This window comes from Cucurbita maxima, unplaced genomic scaffold, assembly GCF_002738345.1.
Source record: "Cucurbita maxima cultivar Rimu unplaced genomic scaffold, Cmax_1.0 Cma_Scf00036, whole genome shotgun sequence".
Lineage (NCBI taxonomy): Eukaryota > Viridiplantae > Streptophyta > Magnoliopsida > Cucurbitales > Cucurbitaceae > Cucurbita > Cucurbita maxima.
In genome coordinates this window covers 275,843-294,458 of record NW_019272052.1, presented here as the reverse complement: position 1 = coordinate 294,458, position 18,616 = coordinate 275,843, and the positions used below count along the sequence as shown (strand labels likewise).

Genomic DNA, 18,616 nt, shown 5'->3' with positions numbered 1-18,616 from the left:
ACGCCGGTGCCGGTTTTCTCACACGTGGCGTCGTGGGTAGGGTTATCAATACATTATAAGTTGGAATTGTTGACTACTAAAGGATGAGTCCATTACTAATGACTGCGACTCTTAAATTAAGTTTTTTTTTTTTCTTTTTTTTACTGCCATTACTTTGTAGATAGTTGGGATTAAATTAATGGAATTGCTGCTGTGTTTTTTAACTGCTGATAAATTGACCCAGTTAAAAAACTAAAAGACCCCATATTTTCTAGATCTAAAATATTTAATTATTTAAATAATTTAACATTAATTTTTTAAAAGGCCTGTCAATTCATGTGCAATGAATTAACAAAGAAAAAAAAAAAACAAAAAACAAAAGGAGAGTGGAGAGTTTATGAGCCAAAAGCTTGGGGTTTTTCTTCTTCTTCTTCTTCTTCTTCTTCTTCTTCAGAGACTCATCGATCTGGAAAACCCTAATTTACTTGATCATATTATTTCCAAATGTCAAATGAAGAAGGCAAGAATCTGTACCAGCCGTACGATCCATTCCATTACAACCAGCTGGATATGAACCGTTCGATCTTCCATCAGCAGCACCCGCCGTTGGATCCTGCTTTGATGAGCTTCACTAACTTCTTCGACACCTCGTTGGACTACAACAGCCTGTCGAGGGCTTTCGACGTGTCGTGCTCTTCATCTGAAGTCATTTCTCCGGTGGACGACGTGTCGAAAAACAAGGCTTCTTGTGGAGGCAAGAATTTAAACCAATCTTCAACCACCCAGAATTCCTCTGTGTCGTCTTCGTCTAATGAGGCCGTAGTTGAAGAAGATTCAGTGAAGAGCAACAAAGAGGACCCAAAAGATGAAGAAAGGTCTAAGAAACAGTATGTGAATTTTGAATTATTTATTTATTTTGTATTTTTCATTTATACAAAAAAAAAAAAAATGAATATAATTATTTTTATAAAATGGTGTTGATTTTATAAGGAATATCATATCAAAAAAGAAAGAGAAGCGGCAGAGGGAGCCACGGTTTGCTTTCTTGACAAAGAGTGAGATAGATCACCTTGAAGATGGATATAGATGGAGAAAATATGGACAAAAAGCAGTAAAAAACAGTCCTTACCCCAGGTTAATCATAATCATTTTCACCTTTTAATTACCTTGTTAGTTAATTACATCATAGATTTGTTTAATGTAGTAATATCATAAATGTGTGACAAACCTGCAGAAGCTACTACAGATGCACGAGTCAAAAGTGTTTAGTGAAGAAGCGAGTGGAAAGATCATATCAAGATCCATCTGTGGTGATTACTACATATGAGGGTCAACACAACCACCATTGCCCAGCTACACTCCGAGGCCATTCTGCTGGAATCATGTCGTCTCCGTTTTATGCATCGGCGTCGACCGCACCCTCCTCCGGTCCTACGCTTCCTCATGAACTCTTTTCGCATTTGTTACCGACCAACTCCCGAGCCGACCCGGCATCGGTGATGTACCAGAATCTAAGCCTTCAAATGCCTGATCATTATGGTTTGTTGCAAGATTTGTTCACTCAAAAATAGGATCCTTACTTATCAGAATAATATCTATATTGTGTATATATATATCTATTTCCTGGCTCTTGTATTAGGATAAACCCATGTAGCTAACATATAATGGAGGCGTCAGAACCTGTATTACGTTGTTTATCATGCATGTTTTTGCATTGTCTACGTATGTAAAAGACCAACTTTCTCTTCCAACATTTTTGGAGGGTGTTCTTATTTATATTTGATTTCACCCATGCATGCTGATGAACTTGTAACAGCTCAAGGCCCTTGTTAGTAAATATTGTGTTATTTGATATTTCACTTTCAGGGTTTCTCTCGAGGGAGAGGTTTCCATACCCTGGTAAATAATGTTTCGTTCTCCTCCCTAACCGATGTGGGATCTTACCGAATTAGATAACAAATTTGTATGAATCAATGAGATTTTACGTGTGTTTCGGATGTTGTAGGATGGAGCAAGTGAGAGAATTAGACAATAATTTAGAAGACAAAGCAGGATCAGAACAAAAAAGTAGGAGTTAATGAATGAGGTAGCAGTCAACTTGGCTGATAATTTGTCCTTCTTGATGATTTTCAAATGAAGACTACATCTCGTTTCTCAATAATCTCTGCCTTGATTGACAGAGACAGATATGTCGTTTAAATGATTCAGATCGAAGTTGTCTTGGTGAAGGCATCGTTATTTTGATTATTGTGGACAATCTTAGCTTAATTATTTGTTTTAAGACAGTAATGGATGTTTTATTCAGGTGGGCACGCAGGGACGGGATCAAAATGAAATTTTAGTCGAACCCGAGTAGTTATCAACCAATATGTTCTTGAATTCGATCAAAATTTCAGTTAATTTTGATTGCAGCTAAGCTAAGCATAGATATGAACAAACACGATTCTATTCAAATACACCCAGAGATGAAGCATCAAGATCAAGTGGGTTGGTTGCTGGTCAAATTCGCAATCTCCAACTTGGATTACAAAGATTTGTTTAATTAACTTTATAAATCATGTCAAAATTCTAACATATAATAATCTCCAACTAATTAATACATTAATTATGATAACATTAGTATAGATATGCATGCATGTTTCATGTTATATTGTATACATAATATTCATTTATGTTCTTAAATATCTCTAAAATCTATGGCCTATTTTCAACTTTGTAACCCCAAAAAAACCCATCATTTTCATTATAAAACAAGCTAAAATTAAGAAGGAAGGTTTCAAGCAGTAGAGGAATGAATGGAGAGTTGACTTTGTGCAGCCTGTTTAATGACAAGTTTGAAGGTCAACCTTACATTAATTATTGGATGCTGTGTCTTCCAAGGAACGTTACAAAGACATGGAGTTCCAAGTTTGTCGAATTTGAATGTGAGTTGTACCAATTAATAAGTGATAGAGAATAATGGACTTCGTTGTCCTCGAGGCCAAATAAACGACCCTCGAAGACGAACTCAAGGATACAGTTATACAACCTATAGAACCAATCCTATTCAAAAGGGTCGTACCCTCGAATATGGCTATTAATTCGACCTTGATTCATTTTTATTGGTACTAGCATGAGGATGTATAGTCGGAGACAATGCTACCTTGGGCTCGGCTCTCAACTTGCTTCTCTAGAAGACAAACGATGGCTATCAAATTTGGCATTTTTTTTTCAATTGTCAACTATTAGGTAGCATTTTTTTTCTTTTCATTTTGTCAAGATTAATTAGGATCAACATATTCCTTTTGCTTGAAGGAGTCAAATTAAAAGTTAGGCTAACAAACTATGGAAGCATTTATTGAATTAAATGTGATTGATTGCTAAAATTATCAGTAATTTAATAGTTAGGTTTGGAATTAAAAAGAAAGAAACATGAAACTCTATGAACTATCCAACTACCGATACAGAGATATCTAGAGATGTTTATTTATCTAGTAGAGATTCAAGGGAGCGAGACATGAGCTTAATGCTTTAAACTTTCGAGCAAAACCGATCCGATCTCCAACAGTTCACTAACCTATCACTATAAGTCAGGAAAGACCGAATCCACTACAAGGCTAGAACTTGATTACCCCTAAACCCAATGTGAGTTTTTCTATTTTTATTTTCTCCCCACCGTGATCAAACGAGAATGGATAAGAGGGTCGTGAGATTGACGTGAGGGGGTAGGGATGACTATATATATATATATATGTATATACTAGTGCCAATATGGTTAGCAGTGTCCTTACAAAACCTTTCAAAGTTGGAACTAAAAAAGAAACCTAACATCCAATAATAATAATGAATAATGAAGGTAACAATAAGATGGCCTTTGGGGACAAGACATCATCATAGTATTTCACGGAAATTAAGGAGATGGAAATGATATTAAAACAGAGGATGGATGGCCAATGAAAGGGGATGATGAAAATAAAGGAGAGACCAACGAAAGGCAATGCCCATTGAATAATACAGCAGAACCCAAAAAGCCTCTGGTTGGGCTGCGATGCCTTCGTTTAACATGGAGAATTATTCAAAAGAAATTCCTTTTTTTTCCCGAAAAAAATTAATAATTTATAATAACAATGGTAAGTGAAGCAACAATTAAAGCCAAAAAAGAAAAGAAAAGAAAAGAAAAAGAGAGTTCTGTTCTCTCAAAACAAAGGGGGGAGGGAGCAGAAATTACAATCATGTGAAAGAGGAAAGAAATGATAGAGCAGCAAGTGGCCACACCAAACATTTCTCTCTCTCTCTCTCTATAATTTTATGTGAGGGTGCAGTAGTGATATGTACTATGAAACAAATGGACCATCACCCATCCACCTGCTTTCAAACCATGCTACCAGCAATGACAAATAAGAGAACACCTAGTTTCAAACCACTCATGCGTTCCCCTCTCTGCTCTGTGAATCCACTGCTTTACTTCCAACCTCAGCTGGACTCGAGATCTCTTTCGTCGACTCTATTTCCGAGTTCGCCGTGCTGCTCTTTTGGCTCCTCCGATCCTACAAAACAATTCTCCATATTCTCAATGCCAAGCTTCTCAACTAGAATACTGATATGTGGGATTGACCAAGAAATAGCTGAAACTGGGACGAGCTAAGAAGGGTATGTTTGTGCAATAAGAAACTTTATCTCAATGAAAAGGAAAATTCAGAACATTAACACTGTTGCGTGGTGGAAATGAGATCCTTGGCTATTGTAGAGCAATTGCCCATTACCCCTTTACTACAATTGTGTGTGAACTAATATAAACAAGAAATTGCTTGAACAGAACAGTAGGATTGCGAGAAAGAAGGTCGTTTAGGAGGCAGGAAACAGCAGTATGATTTATTATCTTGGTTTGCATATTTCATCGACACGTACCTCACGTGATGGGTAGTCATCAGCTTCAAGCATTCTAACAACCTGAGTCATTTTTGGTCTCTTATCTGCCTCAGGATCCACACACCTAAGCGCAATCAGAAGGGCACGTTTCAATGCGCGTGTAGAAGGTTTAGTTTCAAGACTTGGATCTATAACTTCCTCAGCTCTCCTCGTGCCTACCATCACTTTTAACCACTCAACAAGGTTAACCTGAAGAATAAAGTACACTATTACTGGCAGGGAAGTACATAAGCTAATGTCAATTGAGATACGGAAATTATGTGCAGCATACGTTCATGGAAGAGTGAGTCCTGAAGGACGCCCGATAATGAAACTAACCACCAATATTATTAAGAGTCAGAAGTACCTCATTAGCAGGACGGCCATAATCAACAGGGTCCCTTCCTGTAATTGCTTCCAGAAGGAGAACGCCAAAGCTATAAATGTCACTCTTCTCATTCAACAAGCCAGTGTTGGCATATTCTGGCGCCACGTACCTAGGACAAACGAAAAACACGATTAGCTTCTATGTGAAGATTCTTTATCACAATAGGTTATAGAATAGAATGAAAAATAAGCATATACCCAAATGTGCCCATCACTCGAGTCGTGATGTGACTTTCTCCTGCATCCAAAAGTTTGGCCAATCCAAAATCTGAAACCTTTGCATTAAATTCATCATCAATTAAGATGTTGCTAGATTTTATGTCTCTGTGGACAACCTTCGGTTCAATTGCCTCATGTAAATATGCTAGCCTGTATTCAGGGAAAAGAAGTTTGGTAACATTCTCAAGTTTGAAAGTTTGCAGTCATTTAGAAGTAATGTTCTACCCAAAAATTAAAACCACTGGACGAACGAACTGAGACTAAAGAGAACTGAAGCAAATAATGTCAGGTCATCAGAAACCGTATATAATCAGAGTGCCGAGTTCATAAAAATGTGTAAACTGATGTTACTTACGCCTTAGCAGTGCCAAGAAGCACCTTCATCCGGGCATCCCATGTAAGGGTGCCATGTTGCCGCATAGCGCCATGTAACCATTGTTCTAAGTTGCCATTGTTCACATATTCATAGACCAGCATCCTGTGCGAGTAAAAAGAGAGACGCCATTTTCTTTAAGAATCGACTCAAAATAGTCAACTAAAGACATACTGACAGTGTAAGTAGTACCTATGAACTCCTTCAATGCAATAGCCGAGGAGTCGTACGAGGTTCTTGTGTCTTACATGACCAATGGCCTCCACCTCAACTCTAAATTCTTTCTCTGCTTGTCCCCTATGAAGAAGCAAATTGAACTTTAAGAGAACAATTACCGTTGCTAATAGTTTTATATATGTTTCAAACTCCTAAATTCCTTACAGATTATTGAGAAGTTTCTTTACTGCAACCTCAGTTCCATTTATCAGTCTGCCTTTATAGACAACCCCATAACCCCCTTCACCAAGAACATTGTCTGGAGAGAAACGATGTGTCGCAAATTCTAGGTCCCTGAGGGTAAACCAATGACCCCAACCAAGATGTGAAATTTCAGGTAAGCCAACGAGAGGAGAGGCAGTCACAAGTCCTCCATATCCTCCATACGACATGGAAGACTGCTTTCTAACAGTCCCAGAGCTTCCTTCTTCTCCTGAATGTGAGCTAAAAACCCTTTCATGATAGTAATTGGAGCTGCATTGGCTTATGTTATCAGGATCACTCGACTTGCTCATGCTCAAATGACCAATCATCTTCTCTGAGTTCTTCTCATTTGATTTATCATGATTAGAATGATAAAGGTTCTCAAGATGATTGCCGTGGGCAGATTGAGTCGCGATTCTATCCACCTTAATATCCTTCGAGACATTTGGTATTTGAGAAGAAGAGAAGTTTTCTGGGGATCTCCTTGTTTTTCTTTGAAACATCACCCATACAGATAAGATACCAAGAATCAAAACAATAAATGCACCAACACATAAGCAGATCAAAACCCATAGGGACAAACCAAGGAAGGACGTTTTCTTTGACAATTCTGTATTCAAAGTAGTTCCAGATGACATAGCTGATGGTTGATCCTCAAGATGCCAAAATTTCGAACTGGCTCGGACCCCTAAGTTCCAGTCGCAGATAAATCAAGACATTTAGACCTGAGAATTAGATGCAAAACATCATGCAGTCTCAAATTATAGGTACGAGATTCCTGAGAGAGCTTAGTATCAATAACACAAGTTACTGAAGTTTCTTCACAATTAGACAGCCATTTAGAACACAAAGTTCATAATAAGAAATATCCTCCAAAAACTGCAATCTCCTTCACAAGTTCTTAAAATATTGCATAAATCCAGAGATAGAACACAAAAAGGGAAACTAATACGGTTAAGGAAGATACTTTACATCAGCATTGAGCATTCAACTGGATTCTATTCTTTCCACAACAAACCCCGACTGATACTCGTATGTACAAGTCATGATGACGAAGAAAGCAAAATAAATTCAATATCCCATTGTAGAAGAAAACCCAGAGTAATGAACCACCAATAGCGAAATCAAAAGTTCTAAATCTATCAAACAAAAGGTATGAGTTTGTAGAAGGCATCACTTATGATTCAAGTAAAAGACATAAAAAAGAAATGTGAACAAATTAAAGAAAACAAAGGAAAGTGGTTCAAAGTAGAAAGCATTCATCCACCTTTCAACAGATCTAGCCTAACCCCCTTGATCTTCCTCTTTAAGATCCCACAGAAGCAGAGAAAGGGCTTCTATTTTAACCAACTGGGACCCAATAAGCATAGATAGTCCAATATCGACCTGAAAAAACCAGACCCTCCAATTCCAGATTCTCTCGGGGGTAGCAGCCTCAAAGGGTCAGCAACAATTGAAGGAATGGTAGAGGAAAATGCAAGATAAATAGCAGAACGAAAGCTAATTTATGTGGGAGAGAGAGAGAAGTAGAGGAGAGAATCTACAAATTACAAACAACAATGGGGGAATGAGAAGTCGGGGGAAAAAGGGTAGGTGAGAATGGTGGGTTTGAGTATGCAGAAGCGAGAAGGAGCTTGGAAAAGGTTGAAAGAGAAGCTGGGGTTGCAATGGAGGTCGCCGGAGATGGGGAAAACGGCAAGAACAAAGTGAACAGGATTATGGCACTGCAGATAACAGCTGGGTAAGAAAAAAAAAAGCATTGAATAAACAGCAAAGAGTTCAGTAATTAAGAGAGAGAGAGAGAGAAAGAAAGAGAGTCAACCCCAAGTATCTGGATGTGACGGCCAGTAAACCAGATCGGCGGGGAAAATGTAAGACGGTAAATCGGGAATGAAGGGCAGAGAGGGGTGAATCAAGTAACGTGGCAACACAAAATGACGAATTGGCAGAGAGGATCGACGGAGAATAATGGTAGGCTCTAGGATTAGCGATTGCCGGCCCGTAGCGGATACCAAAGAAAAGAGAATCGTAAGAAAAAAAGGAAAAAATTATCCGAATCTTGAGATGAGCCTATGAATGTAATAGAAATATATTTTTTTTTCTTGTGGTAATTCTTAATTTAATATTTTAAAACCTTTTAACTAAAAAATTTCACGAGGCTTTGAAATTGAGTTAACTGACAATTTGATTTAAATATATTAAAGATAATGTTGAGAAATTTAATTGAATTTGATCTGGGGGAGATTTTTGTTTTACACGTGTGTTTTGGGGAGATGAATTAAATTAGTGATGAAAATGCGTATGATAAAGACTGGGAGCGCTCAATTACTTAATATTATACCTACAATTTTTAGCCACTGACGCAATACAATCAAATATTTTAATGTTGTCAAGCTTTTATATATATATATTTTTAATAGGAACAGCAATGGGAATTAAATGAAACATTTAGAAGATAATAAAGAGTTTTCAGTTGAAACGAAATTCGGAAATTGTAATATTATGCTGATTAAAATCAAAATAGACTTTTTTTTTAATTTTTTTTCTTTCTTTTTTCAGTAAATTAGATTTGAAAAGTTAATTGAGGAAGCTAGATTAGTAGCTGGGAGGAAAAAGATTAGGGGCATAAAAGAAGAAAATTTTGATTGAAAGTGGGCTATTAGATTAGCGTGTGTAGTCTTCTAAAGTGTCATCGGACAATACCATTTTTAAGCAGTCAAATATTTTAATCAAAACATAACATTGTGTTTTTTTTTTTTTATGGAGATCGGGAACAAAACATTTATCATAAGAGTGTGGAAACTTCTTCCTAGCAAACGCATTTTAAAATTGTAAGACTGACAATGGTAGACTAAAGCGGACAATATCTATTAGTGCTGGGCTTGAGGCATTACAAATTGTACCAAAGCTAGACATCAGCGTGCCAACGAAGATGAACCTCTGAGAGCAAGAGAGAGAAGTTATAAAGTTAGAGAATTTGGATGAGATTAGTAATGGCGGTGACCTGAGGGAAACGGGTGATCTGTGCAGTGAGCAACAAGCATGGGGTGTTGTTTAAGGATGACCCCTCAGGTGGGCCACTCGAGTCCCTACTAACTCTGGCCCAATGATTGTCGGTTTCCCTTCAACTACTTTTTTCTTCCTTTTTCCACCTCTAAAACCAGTTAATCGAGTTTGTCATTTTAGGACTTATTGCTCCATGGGATATGTATGTATGATCCATGGGGAGAGCAGCTATATCATACTCAATGGGTTGCATATCATCAAATATTTTATATAGTTCCTATGGATTAGAGAGTAGACAAAGAATATGCAAAAGAGTCGGGAAAACACCACTGAAGGTCAAAATTTGTTAATCTCAAACTATAGTAAACATGTGAAGTTTTACCATAATCATCACTTGCAGATCTCAGAGATTAGGAATTTGAGGAAGTTTAGGAGATAGGTGGTGCAATCTCCACTATAAATACTCACGAAGATGTATGTTATTTCCACAACAAAAAAAAGAGAATTAATAAAGCATAAGTGCTTAAGGTCCCTCTATTCAAAAGATTTCTCCCCTCACGTTTTTCTGCTTCAAGTTATTTGTTTCGACATTTTTTGGTTGTGGACAGTTTTCAACACCTTCGTGTAATAACGTATCTTTTCTTCCAGAAAGAATCATTGAAATCTGCAGACCTCTACTGAATGCTTGATTGAACAGCAAACGTGTTTGGAACTCTGATACAAATGGGAACCAGGACAAGATGGCTATGGGCATGAAAATAACGAGACCCATGATGTATTCATACCCTCTTGCAAGCTCTTTTATTGATTCCCAGAATCCTATGCCTTTCATCATCGGTCTGCATGACTGCCCAATCTTTGGAAACAGATAAAGATGAATCAATACCAGGTCTTTCGCATGTAATTTATTTAAAGAAAGCTGTGGTAAACAAACAATGTCATATGAGAGCATAATTGCAAAACTTACCAGAAGGATGGCCCATCCAGTAGGCAAGAACGCAAGGAGAGCTGCAAATAGATCTGATACTGTGAGGCCCCATACTACAAACAAGACTGTCATGACCGACATGAAACCGAGGAAGAGAAGAGCTTTTAGTATTCTGAACATGAGCTGGAAGTCGGTACCGAATTTTCGTCTGCCCATGGATACCAACTGGTAGCCACATGAAACATAAACATCAGTAAACAAGAGGGCAAATTAACCAGCCTAAAATAGTAAACATGTTAGAGCAAATCAGCCTTCGCGGTAAGAAAATAATATGAGATCCTTTTGTAGGGGAATACCTTTAAGACAACAAGAGCAATTAACATGACAACCCAAGAAAGTCCATAAACCTGGATAGACATTGAAGCGAAAAACAACAGTGAAATATTGGCAACAGATCCAAAGAAATATCATTTGGATAATGAGAGAAAATATCTAAGTGATAATAGAAAAAATCCGTACCCAGAAGCTCTTAATGCTATGAGATATATCAAGGTGGTAAACAATTCCATATTGGTATAACAGGAATCGTAAAGCAAGTATTATCTCTAGCACTCTTCCCCTTAGTGTTGTACTTTTCAAGTGTTCCTGTTCTCCATCCCACCAAGATTCCCAACTTTTGTCATGGGAGATCCCTATTCCACCACGATTTCCCATCCACCTTTTCCAATCTGTCCAGTCATCAACCGTCTTTTGCCAGTCAAATCCAGATGGATTGAACACAAAGGGAGCAAACAACCAGGAGGCAACCAGAAACCACATGGAGAAAGTGATGAATAGATAAAGTTTTGAACTGCGATATGAATTTCCATAGATTTGATAAATAAGCAGCAGAATAAAAAGTTCCAAGCCTTTGACAAAGTGACTTCGTGAGTACTGCCTGTAATTATCAGCAAATTTTGCATGAAAAACAACAAACCCACGACCAGTAGCTCGATATTTAGAACCTCCATGCAAGATTGTTCGACCATAAAAGTGGGCTTTAGTTCCAAGCTGAAATGTGAAAAAAACAGAAGCTAGTTGCAGCTGCATGATAACAAAATCACCAAGGGCAGTGCGAAATCCTTTTTCAAGGCCAATTTCCATAACCATTGGTAGTACCAGCAACAAGCCTAGTTGAAATACAGACTGGGTAGCCAAAGCCTCTTCAAGAGCCTTCGTCTGACGTATGGAAGGGTTTTCAAGAATCTCCCTTTCAACTCCACTCATAACCATGTATAAACGTCCATATAAAAATAAATATACTGTCAGCACAGTCACCTGCGAGTTGTATAATTCAAAAGCTAAGAATGATCCTTGCATTATGACGAACATGCGCAGGCAATAGAAAGCACCATATGTGAATTGGAAGTCAAAGAATAATCATTTACTGTAAACCTTCTCGAATTTGGAAGAAGATTTCTTCCCACTAAAGGACTTAATAGGTCTTAGAACTCGTACTACGAAAAAGATTCAGCCCCTCACCAAAACTATCCACAGAGTTCAAGCCTATCAGGATATCTTAATATAGCCTATCAAGTATTTAAGTTCAGTCAAGTTGGCAATAGCCAACTAAAAAAATATTGCCTATAGAAAAAAACATGCGCATCAACAATTTTTTTGAGCAAAAAAATATTGTATCTTTGCCGGAAAAAGATTAATACGTACACATTCTCTTGATGTTAGCATTGACATATAAACACAGTTAGCAGAAGCAATAACATCTTTCTATCTATTACTTAAGAAGAGACATTAGTTAGAAATCCAAGCACACAAACATGTACTGAGTAAATACTTGACCTATTTGAAGCCAGGAGCCCACGTGTTGATCTTAAGGGGAACATTTTGAGCAGTTATTCAAGGATAGTGCAAAGCCATATATATATTATATGTTAATACTACTCAAACAGATATTGCTTATAGAAATAATACCATACTACTGAAGTAGAATCCAACAGTTGTGAAGTAGAAGGACATCATTCGGTAGAAGTCAAAACGACGCCCAAGCCTATAAACATCACGACTAAGTGTCTGCTCTCCATTCCCATTTGCAACCTTTGCCTCAAAAAGTGATATTTGATTCATGCCCACATCTCGCCCCTTGCCTACTTGGATGTATTCATGGTGTGTGACAAACCCCCCACGAAGAGTTGAATTATATCCTGTTAAGATTAGCACAATTAATTGACTGGTGGAATCTTTAGGAATATCATCTTCAATTGAAATAAGAAATACCAGCAAATATATCCTCGCTTAGGTTAATGACTCTAGAAGCTTTACTGATGCCACCCCTAGTTATGTGGAAGATTCTGTCAAATACATCAGGATGACCATAATGGAAACGTACCCTGTGAAAGTGACATGTGAGCTTATGAAACCCATCCATGATAGTAACGTTTCAACAGATTAGACTAATTTAAAATTCAAATCAAATAAGAATGGTTTTTCACCACCAAAATACATACGGTAAACAGTAGCACAAAAAACATATAACTTCGGGATAATTGAGAAATATTGTAACTTTTGGAGCAACATAAAATATTTATGGAAAGGGGAAGAATTTTTTCAACATTCAAATCTGTCTTTTTATTTTTTTTTTTTTTGGAGGAAGAGATGTATTCTCTTCTTAAGTTGATTTGAAATCTCTACCTAGGTGGTTCTTATATAGGCCTTTTGAAATATACTCCATGGCATACATGTACCAAATACTAAATAACAAACCTACCTAATACATGTACTATCATTATGGCGATACAAGAATAATCTAATACATGTATCTACCAAATGAATCTAACTCGAAGATGTATCCAATGAACTTCTAAGATTTTGGCCTTTTCAAAATCAAAATCTGTCCATGATCGTAGTTCCTATGGATTGTAACTCGTTCCCCACCATCATACTTAGAGAGTTTTTCTATAGGTTCCAATAGGTGTTAATACCGAGTTACAATCCGTCATTTTATTCCTCTTCAGAATTTCCTTCGCTTATGCTTAATGCCTCGCAAATTCCATCATTTTCCTGTCTTACCTCTAGATCAAGGAAGTACTTCATCAAGCCCAAATCCATCATTTTGAACTCTTGAGTCATCACACTTCTGAATTCCTCTATCATCTCATCATTATTCCCCATAAAAATGAAGTCATCAACATAAATAGCGACAGAGAGCAGAGTACCTCTCTTCTTTTTCACATAGATTGCATGCTCATTTGTGCATTGAGTAAACCCATTCTTCTTGAAGTAACTGTCGATGCGGGTATTCGAAGCTCAAGGTGCTTGTTTTAATCCGAAAAGTGTCTTATTCAATTTCAACACCTTCCTCTTTTCCCCTAATTCTCGCATATCCCGGTGGTTGCTCTACGTAAACCTATAATTTTAGCAAGTCATCCAAAAAAGCCGACTTGAGCATAGTCTATCCCTGTCTTATGTTGATAGCACTTTACAATGAGACTCGCCTCGTACACCTCTATTCTTCCTTGAGAATTCATCTTCTTCTCGTACACCCACTTTTCTACCATGGGCTAACTTCCTTTTAGTAATTCGACCAGCTCCCACGTCCAATTTCTCTTGATGGATCTTATTTCTTCATCCATGGTTGCTTGTCACTTCTCATCTCGTATAGCTTCTTTAGAAGTGATTAATTCAGCATCCACCGAAAGACAAATTAAATGTACCTCACTTGTTGAGTCGTACAAGTCTTGCATGGTGTGCATCCTTGGATGTCTAGGCTCATCTCATCATTGACAATTGGTGGAGTATTAGTTGGTGCATGTGATTCTTTTTTCTCGACTATCACCTCAGTGGATCTTTCCTAATCCCATGAATTAGACTCATTCACTTGCACATCCCGACTGACCAACACCACCTTCTCTATCAAATCAAACAGCTTAAAGCTTTTATCTGCTCCATACTTCTTGTGGTGTCCGATCTCCCATCTTCTCATGAGGACATCGATTCTGCCTATAAACCGTACACAATATTGCTTCCACCCAAAACTCCTTCGACATTCCTTTTCTCTTCATAATTGATCAGACCATGTCAAGAATAGTCCGATTTTTCCTTTGGCCACAGTACTTTGTTGAGGCAAAAATTTAGCTTGTACATGCGATTTTTGGTCATTTCAACTTGTGCTACCAAATGCCCTATACTATCTTTCAATTGCAACAACCAATCTTTCATAGATACCGTGAATCCCTTCTCCATAAGCTACCCCATGCTTAAAATATGGCTCTTGAGATTAGGTAGTAATACACATCCTTGATTGAACCTTCCACACCACCTACTTGTAAATAATAATTCATGTTGTGAAGTAGAAGGAAGCTCAAGAACTATCCGTCATTTCCACAAGATACCAAATTGTGTTGTCGTCCTTGAGTTTTGCGTGTAAGAAGAACGAGTCGCAGAAGGAAGCTCTACAAGCCAAGGCGTCCATCAAGGACGAAAAGGTGCTTTACACGCAAAACTCTAGGATCAAGATACCAAATTGTGTTGTCGTCCTAGAGTTTTGCGTGTAAAGCACCTTTTCGTCCTTGATGGACGCCTTGGCTTGTAGAGCTTCTTACTGCGACTCGTTCTTCTTGTATGGCTCGTGTGCCTCTAGTGATCCTGCAAGATCATCAACAATTAGACCTTCTAGATCCTTCAACTCCTTGATGATGCACACAACATTCTCAAAATTGTCGTTTAGTGACCGCAAAATTTTCTCTCCAACCCACGACTCTTGAGAATTTCATCGTTGCTTCTAAGTTGTTTCATCTCAGTTTGTATACGTGTGATGTAGTCGGATATGCCTTCCAACTCCTTCAACTTCATCACCTCCAATTCACTGCAAAGTGTTTGGAGTCACACTTTGTCGATCAGCCCCCTTGAAGACCTTTTGCCAACATGTCTCATGCCTATTTGGCCATTGTTGCGTTTGCTATCTTCTCAAAATTTGACTCATGAACTACTCGGAGTAATAAGTGCACAACAGTTTTGTCCCTCATTCGTGCTTGTTTCTGCGTCCTGATGTCACTTATTGTCATGTTTTCCAATTTTCTCTAGTTCGGTGTAATCGTCTTGAAGTACATCTCATACATCTTGCACCCGAGCAAGGATCACATCTGAATACTCTAGTTATTGTAGTTTGACTTCACTAGACATGGCAGTAGTACAGCACCCAACGACATCTTTCCAGAATTCACCATTTTTGGCTCTGATACCACTTTGATGGAGCAATGTAAAATTTTTATGAAAATGAGACAAAATTCTCTCTAACACTCAAATCTGTCTTTTTATTTTCTAGAGGAAGAGATGTATTCTCTTCTTAGTTGATTTGAAATCTCTACATAGGTGGTCCTTATATAGGCTATTTGGAACATCCTCCATGGTCATACATGTACCAAATATTTGAAATCTCTACATAGGTGGTCCTTATATAGGCTATTTGGAACATCCTCCATGGTCATACATGTACCAAATACTAAGTCGCGAATCTACCTAATACATGTATTATCATTATAGTGATACATGAATAATCTAATACATATATCTACCAAATGAATCTAACTCCAAGATGTACCCAATGAAATTCTTAGATTTGGCCTTGCCAAAATTTGTCCATGTGCAACCATATAATTAATGATGAATTAAGTTTATTCATTAAGAGTAATTGCCCAAGATAGAAACGTGGATAAAATTGACTAGGTTCTTTTCATTTTTTTAGTTGTTGGAGATGATATCAATGATATAGTTTATTACTGATGACGATTGCATAACTCTGATATTACAAAATAATAATAATAATAATAATATTGAAAGAGAAGATTAGCTTTTATTGTCAATCATACAACTCTAAGGTATAATTTTGTGCAAGGCACTACAAGGTTAAAGAAAAGATCAAAAGTAGATGAACGAAATAAAGCAATCCATAATTAAATCCCTGGAAATAGTCCTTACAATTAGCTTACTTTCCATTGCAAATCTTCTTGCCACCAGTTCATGTTCTCATGCAGGTATCTCTTAGACCAAAAATGGCTTACACCTTCCCTATTTCTTAGTAGCATCTAAAGAAACCATTTTGCAGCCATTTTTCAAAATTTCAAGATGACAAAGAGTGTCGAAAGGAAAACAGAAAATGGGAAAGCACCAAGACACACATAGACCCACAAAATGCCCATGAAAAAAGAAGTTAAAATATTAATAGATAGGCTTACTGATTAAATCCAAAAGTTAACTAAATGCAGGTAGTCAATGTCATATATTTGCAAGTATCGCACATACATTGAAATTGTATAAAGATAAATCAATAACTTACCTTAGAGGATTTGCCAAAATTCGTTGGCCAATAGTTACAAAACTAGTTTCCTGATTGGACATGAACCATGCAAGAGATGAAACACTGTAGAAGATACGGGAGGGAAACAGGTATAAAGCATCGTCAACCATTAAATGTCAAACCAAATGTCTATACTGAAAACTGACTACTTACATTCTCAGATAGCAGTTACTAGATTTAACTTAACTGACCTTCCAGTAAAGATATGCTCCCTCAAACCCAAGATTGTGGGTTTTCGATCTGCATGACGGGTTTTTTGGAGCTCTTCCAAAAGATTTCTCATTTTGAAAGCTTCTTCAAAATAGTTGTCCTGTGAGAAACATGAACTTGTTGAGATTTGTGAAGTTGCAAACAATCAACTTTCTACAATAATAATTATCCTACAAATTGAACAATGACACAGTAAAAAGGTGTCATGATACACTATCTTCAACCGAAGACGGAAAGGTAAATCACCTGGTTCATGTCTATGGTCTGCAGAGCTTGTCCACGAGTGAAAATAATGGCATGGTTTTGATTCTCAGGTTTTCCTTCACCAATTACTGTTGGAGGACCTGGAAGCTTGATTCGATAGATTTCCTAAATAAATAGCAAGCAATTAGAACTGCAAAATTCAGGGAAAGTCCCGTAAAAAATTAACTCCTAGCTCCAGCTGCTACTCTTCAATGAGGAACATAACCAAGACACTTATGCCACCACTTGCCTACAGATAAAGGCTGAAGGATGACCATGATTATCATTAGGAATTGTTCAAAGAATTAAAATAAAAGTATACCATACCTCAAATTTTGTGGTAAAAGAAGTTATGTGGTCAAATCAAGCCTAAAGCTCCAATTATTTATTTTTTTAAGAAAAAATAAGAACTATATCAGAATCCTACGTAGAAAATGCAATTTTTAAAATAATTGTGGCACATCGCATGCAAAATTGGAAGTAACCAGCAAATGGTTGCAACTACTAATATAACAGCGGGCAAGTATAAAATTCAGAAGCTATTCTCCCATACCTCATCTAATTTATCACCTCCTTTTACGAGAACTGAGTAATAAAACTTCTGGGACTTCCCATTCACCGTCTCCTCTCTTTCATCTATGTAAGCAACACGTAGAGATGGATACCTGCATATTTTTTATTTATTTACTTCTATCCATAATAAAATCAGGGAACTTTTAGGTAGTCTTTGAAATTTGTAAAGGTTAGCAACAGCATATTAACAGCTGACTTACGTTAACATCAGATTGAGAATATTGCTATAGCAACTTCGGTCACGAGCATCATCAGACTTCTTCTGGGCACCATAGATTTGACATGAGACAACATAGGTGAATTTTAAGTCAACCAGAGCTTGTGCACGATCAAAGAATGCTTTCTGATCCTTTTCATTTAAGTGCATGTTTCGATAACCACCAGCTGTCAAGAAAATAAGGAAAATCTAGATATTAAGTATATCAATTACTCAGTTTGGGAACATGATCGGGCTTAGATTCTGAATCTCATGATAATAGCAAAATAGAATTAGAAAACATACTATTCTCCCCAGCAAATTCCAGAAAGAACTGAAGCTGAAGCGCATCTCGGTAGTACATCATACCTCGTACTGATAAACCATCAAGATTTATAAATGTTGCAAGTATTAAGGTTAGGGTCCATTAATTGTAACACAAAAGAGGGAGAAAGATAGAGGAAATTTCTTTCAACCTGTTCTTGATAATGTCTGCCCTCTGTAGGATACCCATTGGCGTATTAACTCCTTCCTGTCCTTTTCAGTATACCCAAGTTTTGGTTCTCTAATTCGCTCCTGATAGTTGGTCCATTCATCTAGTATACAGCCAACGCAAGTGTAAGTTGCTGTCCATGGAATTAAATGTAAAAACGGCAGGAAGATTAAGCTCACCAGGATAAATTTTTTGGAGATAGAACAAAATGGATATCCCATCCTCGTTTTCCTTTCTAAGTTCCTCATCGGAATAAAGGACGTCTTCTTTGTAATAAGGAGTTAAAACACTAATCATAAATCAGCAAAAAAAAAAAAAAAAAAAAAAAAAAAAAAAAAAAAAAAAAAAAAAAA

The 18,616-nt window shown here is 37.2% G+C and overlaps 3 protein-coding genes across 3 annotated transcripts in view; 1 reads left to right on the top strand and 2 right to left on the bottom strand.

The window, feature by feature from the left end:
* Positions 1–348: 348 nt before the first annotated feature.
* Positions 349–1,781, top strand: LOC111468457 (probable WRKY transcription factor 28). The gene is made up of 3 exons (XM_023113698.1): positions 349–866; positions 970–1,113; positions 1,214–1,781. Exons 1-3 carry the CDS (start codon positions 484–486, stop codon positions 1,548–1,550), a joined length of 864 nt encoding a protein of 287 aa, XP_022969466.1. The 5' UTR covers positions 349–483; the 3' UTR covers positions 1,551–1,781.
* A 2,253-nt stretch (positions 1,782–4,034) lies between these two features.
* On the bottom strand, positions 4,035–8,282 carry LOC111468410 (probable receptor-like protein kinase At2g42960). Its single transcript, XM_023113620.1, has 8 exons — positions 7,533–8,282; positions 6,227–6,990; positions 6,038–6,142; positions 5,828–5,950; positions 5,452–5,622; positions 5,234–5,363; positions 4,867–5,076; positions 4,035–4,505 (listed from the first exon to the last, which is right to left on the bottom strand). Exons 2-8 carry the CDS (start codon positions 6,901–6,903, stop codon positions 4,383–4,385), a joined length of 1,539 nt encoding a protein of 512 aa, XP_022969388.1. The 5' UTR covers positions 6,904–6,990; positions 7,533–8,282; the 3' UTR covers positions 4,035–4,382.
* Positions 8,283–9,598: 1,316 nt separating this feature from the next.
* LOC111468395 (callose synthase 7-like) overlaps positions 9,599–18,616 on the bottom strand; it is a 24,591-nt gene continuing 15,573 nt past the window's right edge. Inside the window, 14 exon segments of the mRNA XM_023113600.1 lie at positions 9,599–10,127; positions 10,239–10,424; positions 10,556–10,606; positions 10,719–11,516; positions 12,168–12,397; positions 12,471–12,583; positions 16,528–16,611; positions 16,740–16,858; positions 17,005–17,127; positions 17,555–17,666; positions 17,775–17,958; positions 18,077–18,145; positions 18,247–18,366; positions 18,443–18,552. Coding sequence (XP_022969368.1) covers positions 9,810–10,127; positions 10,239–10,424; positions 10,556–10,606; positions 10,719–11,516; positions 12,168–12,397; positions 12,471–12,583; positions 16,528–16,611; positions 16,740–16,858; positions 17,005–17,127; positions 17,555–17,666; positions 17,775–17,958; positions 18,077–18,145; positions 18,247–18,366; positions 18,443–18,552 — 2,617 coding nt within the window. The 3' untranslated portion in view covers positions 9,599–9,809.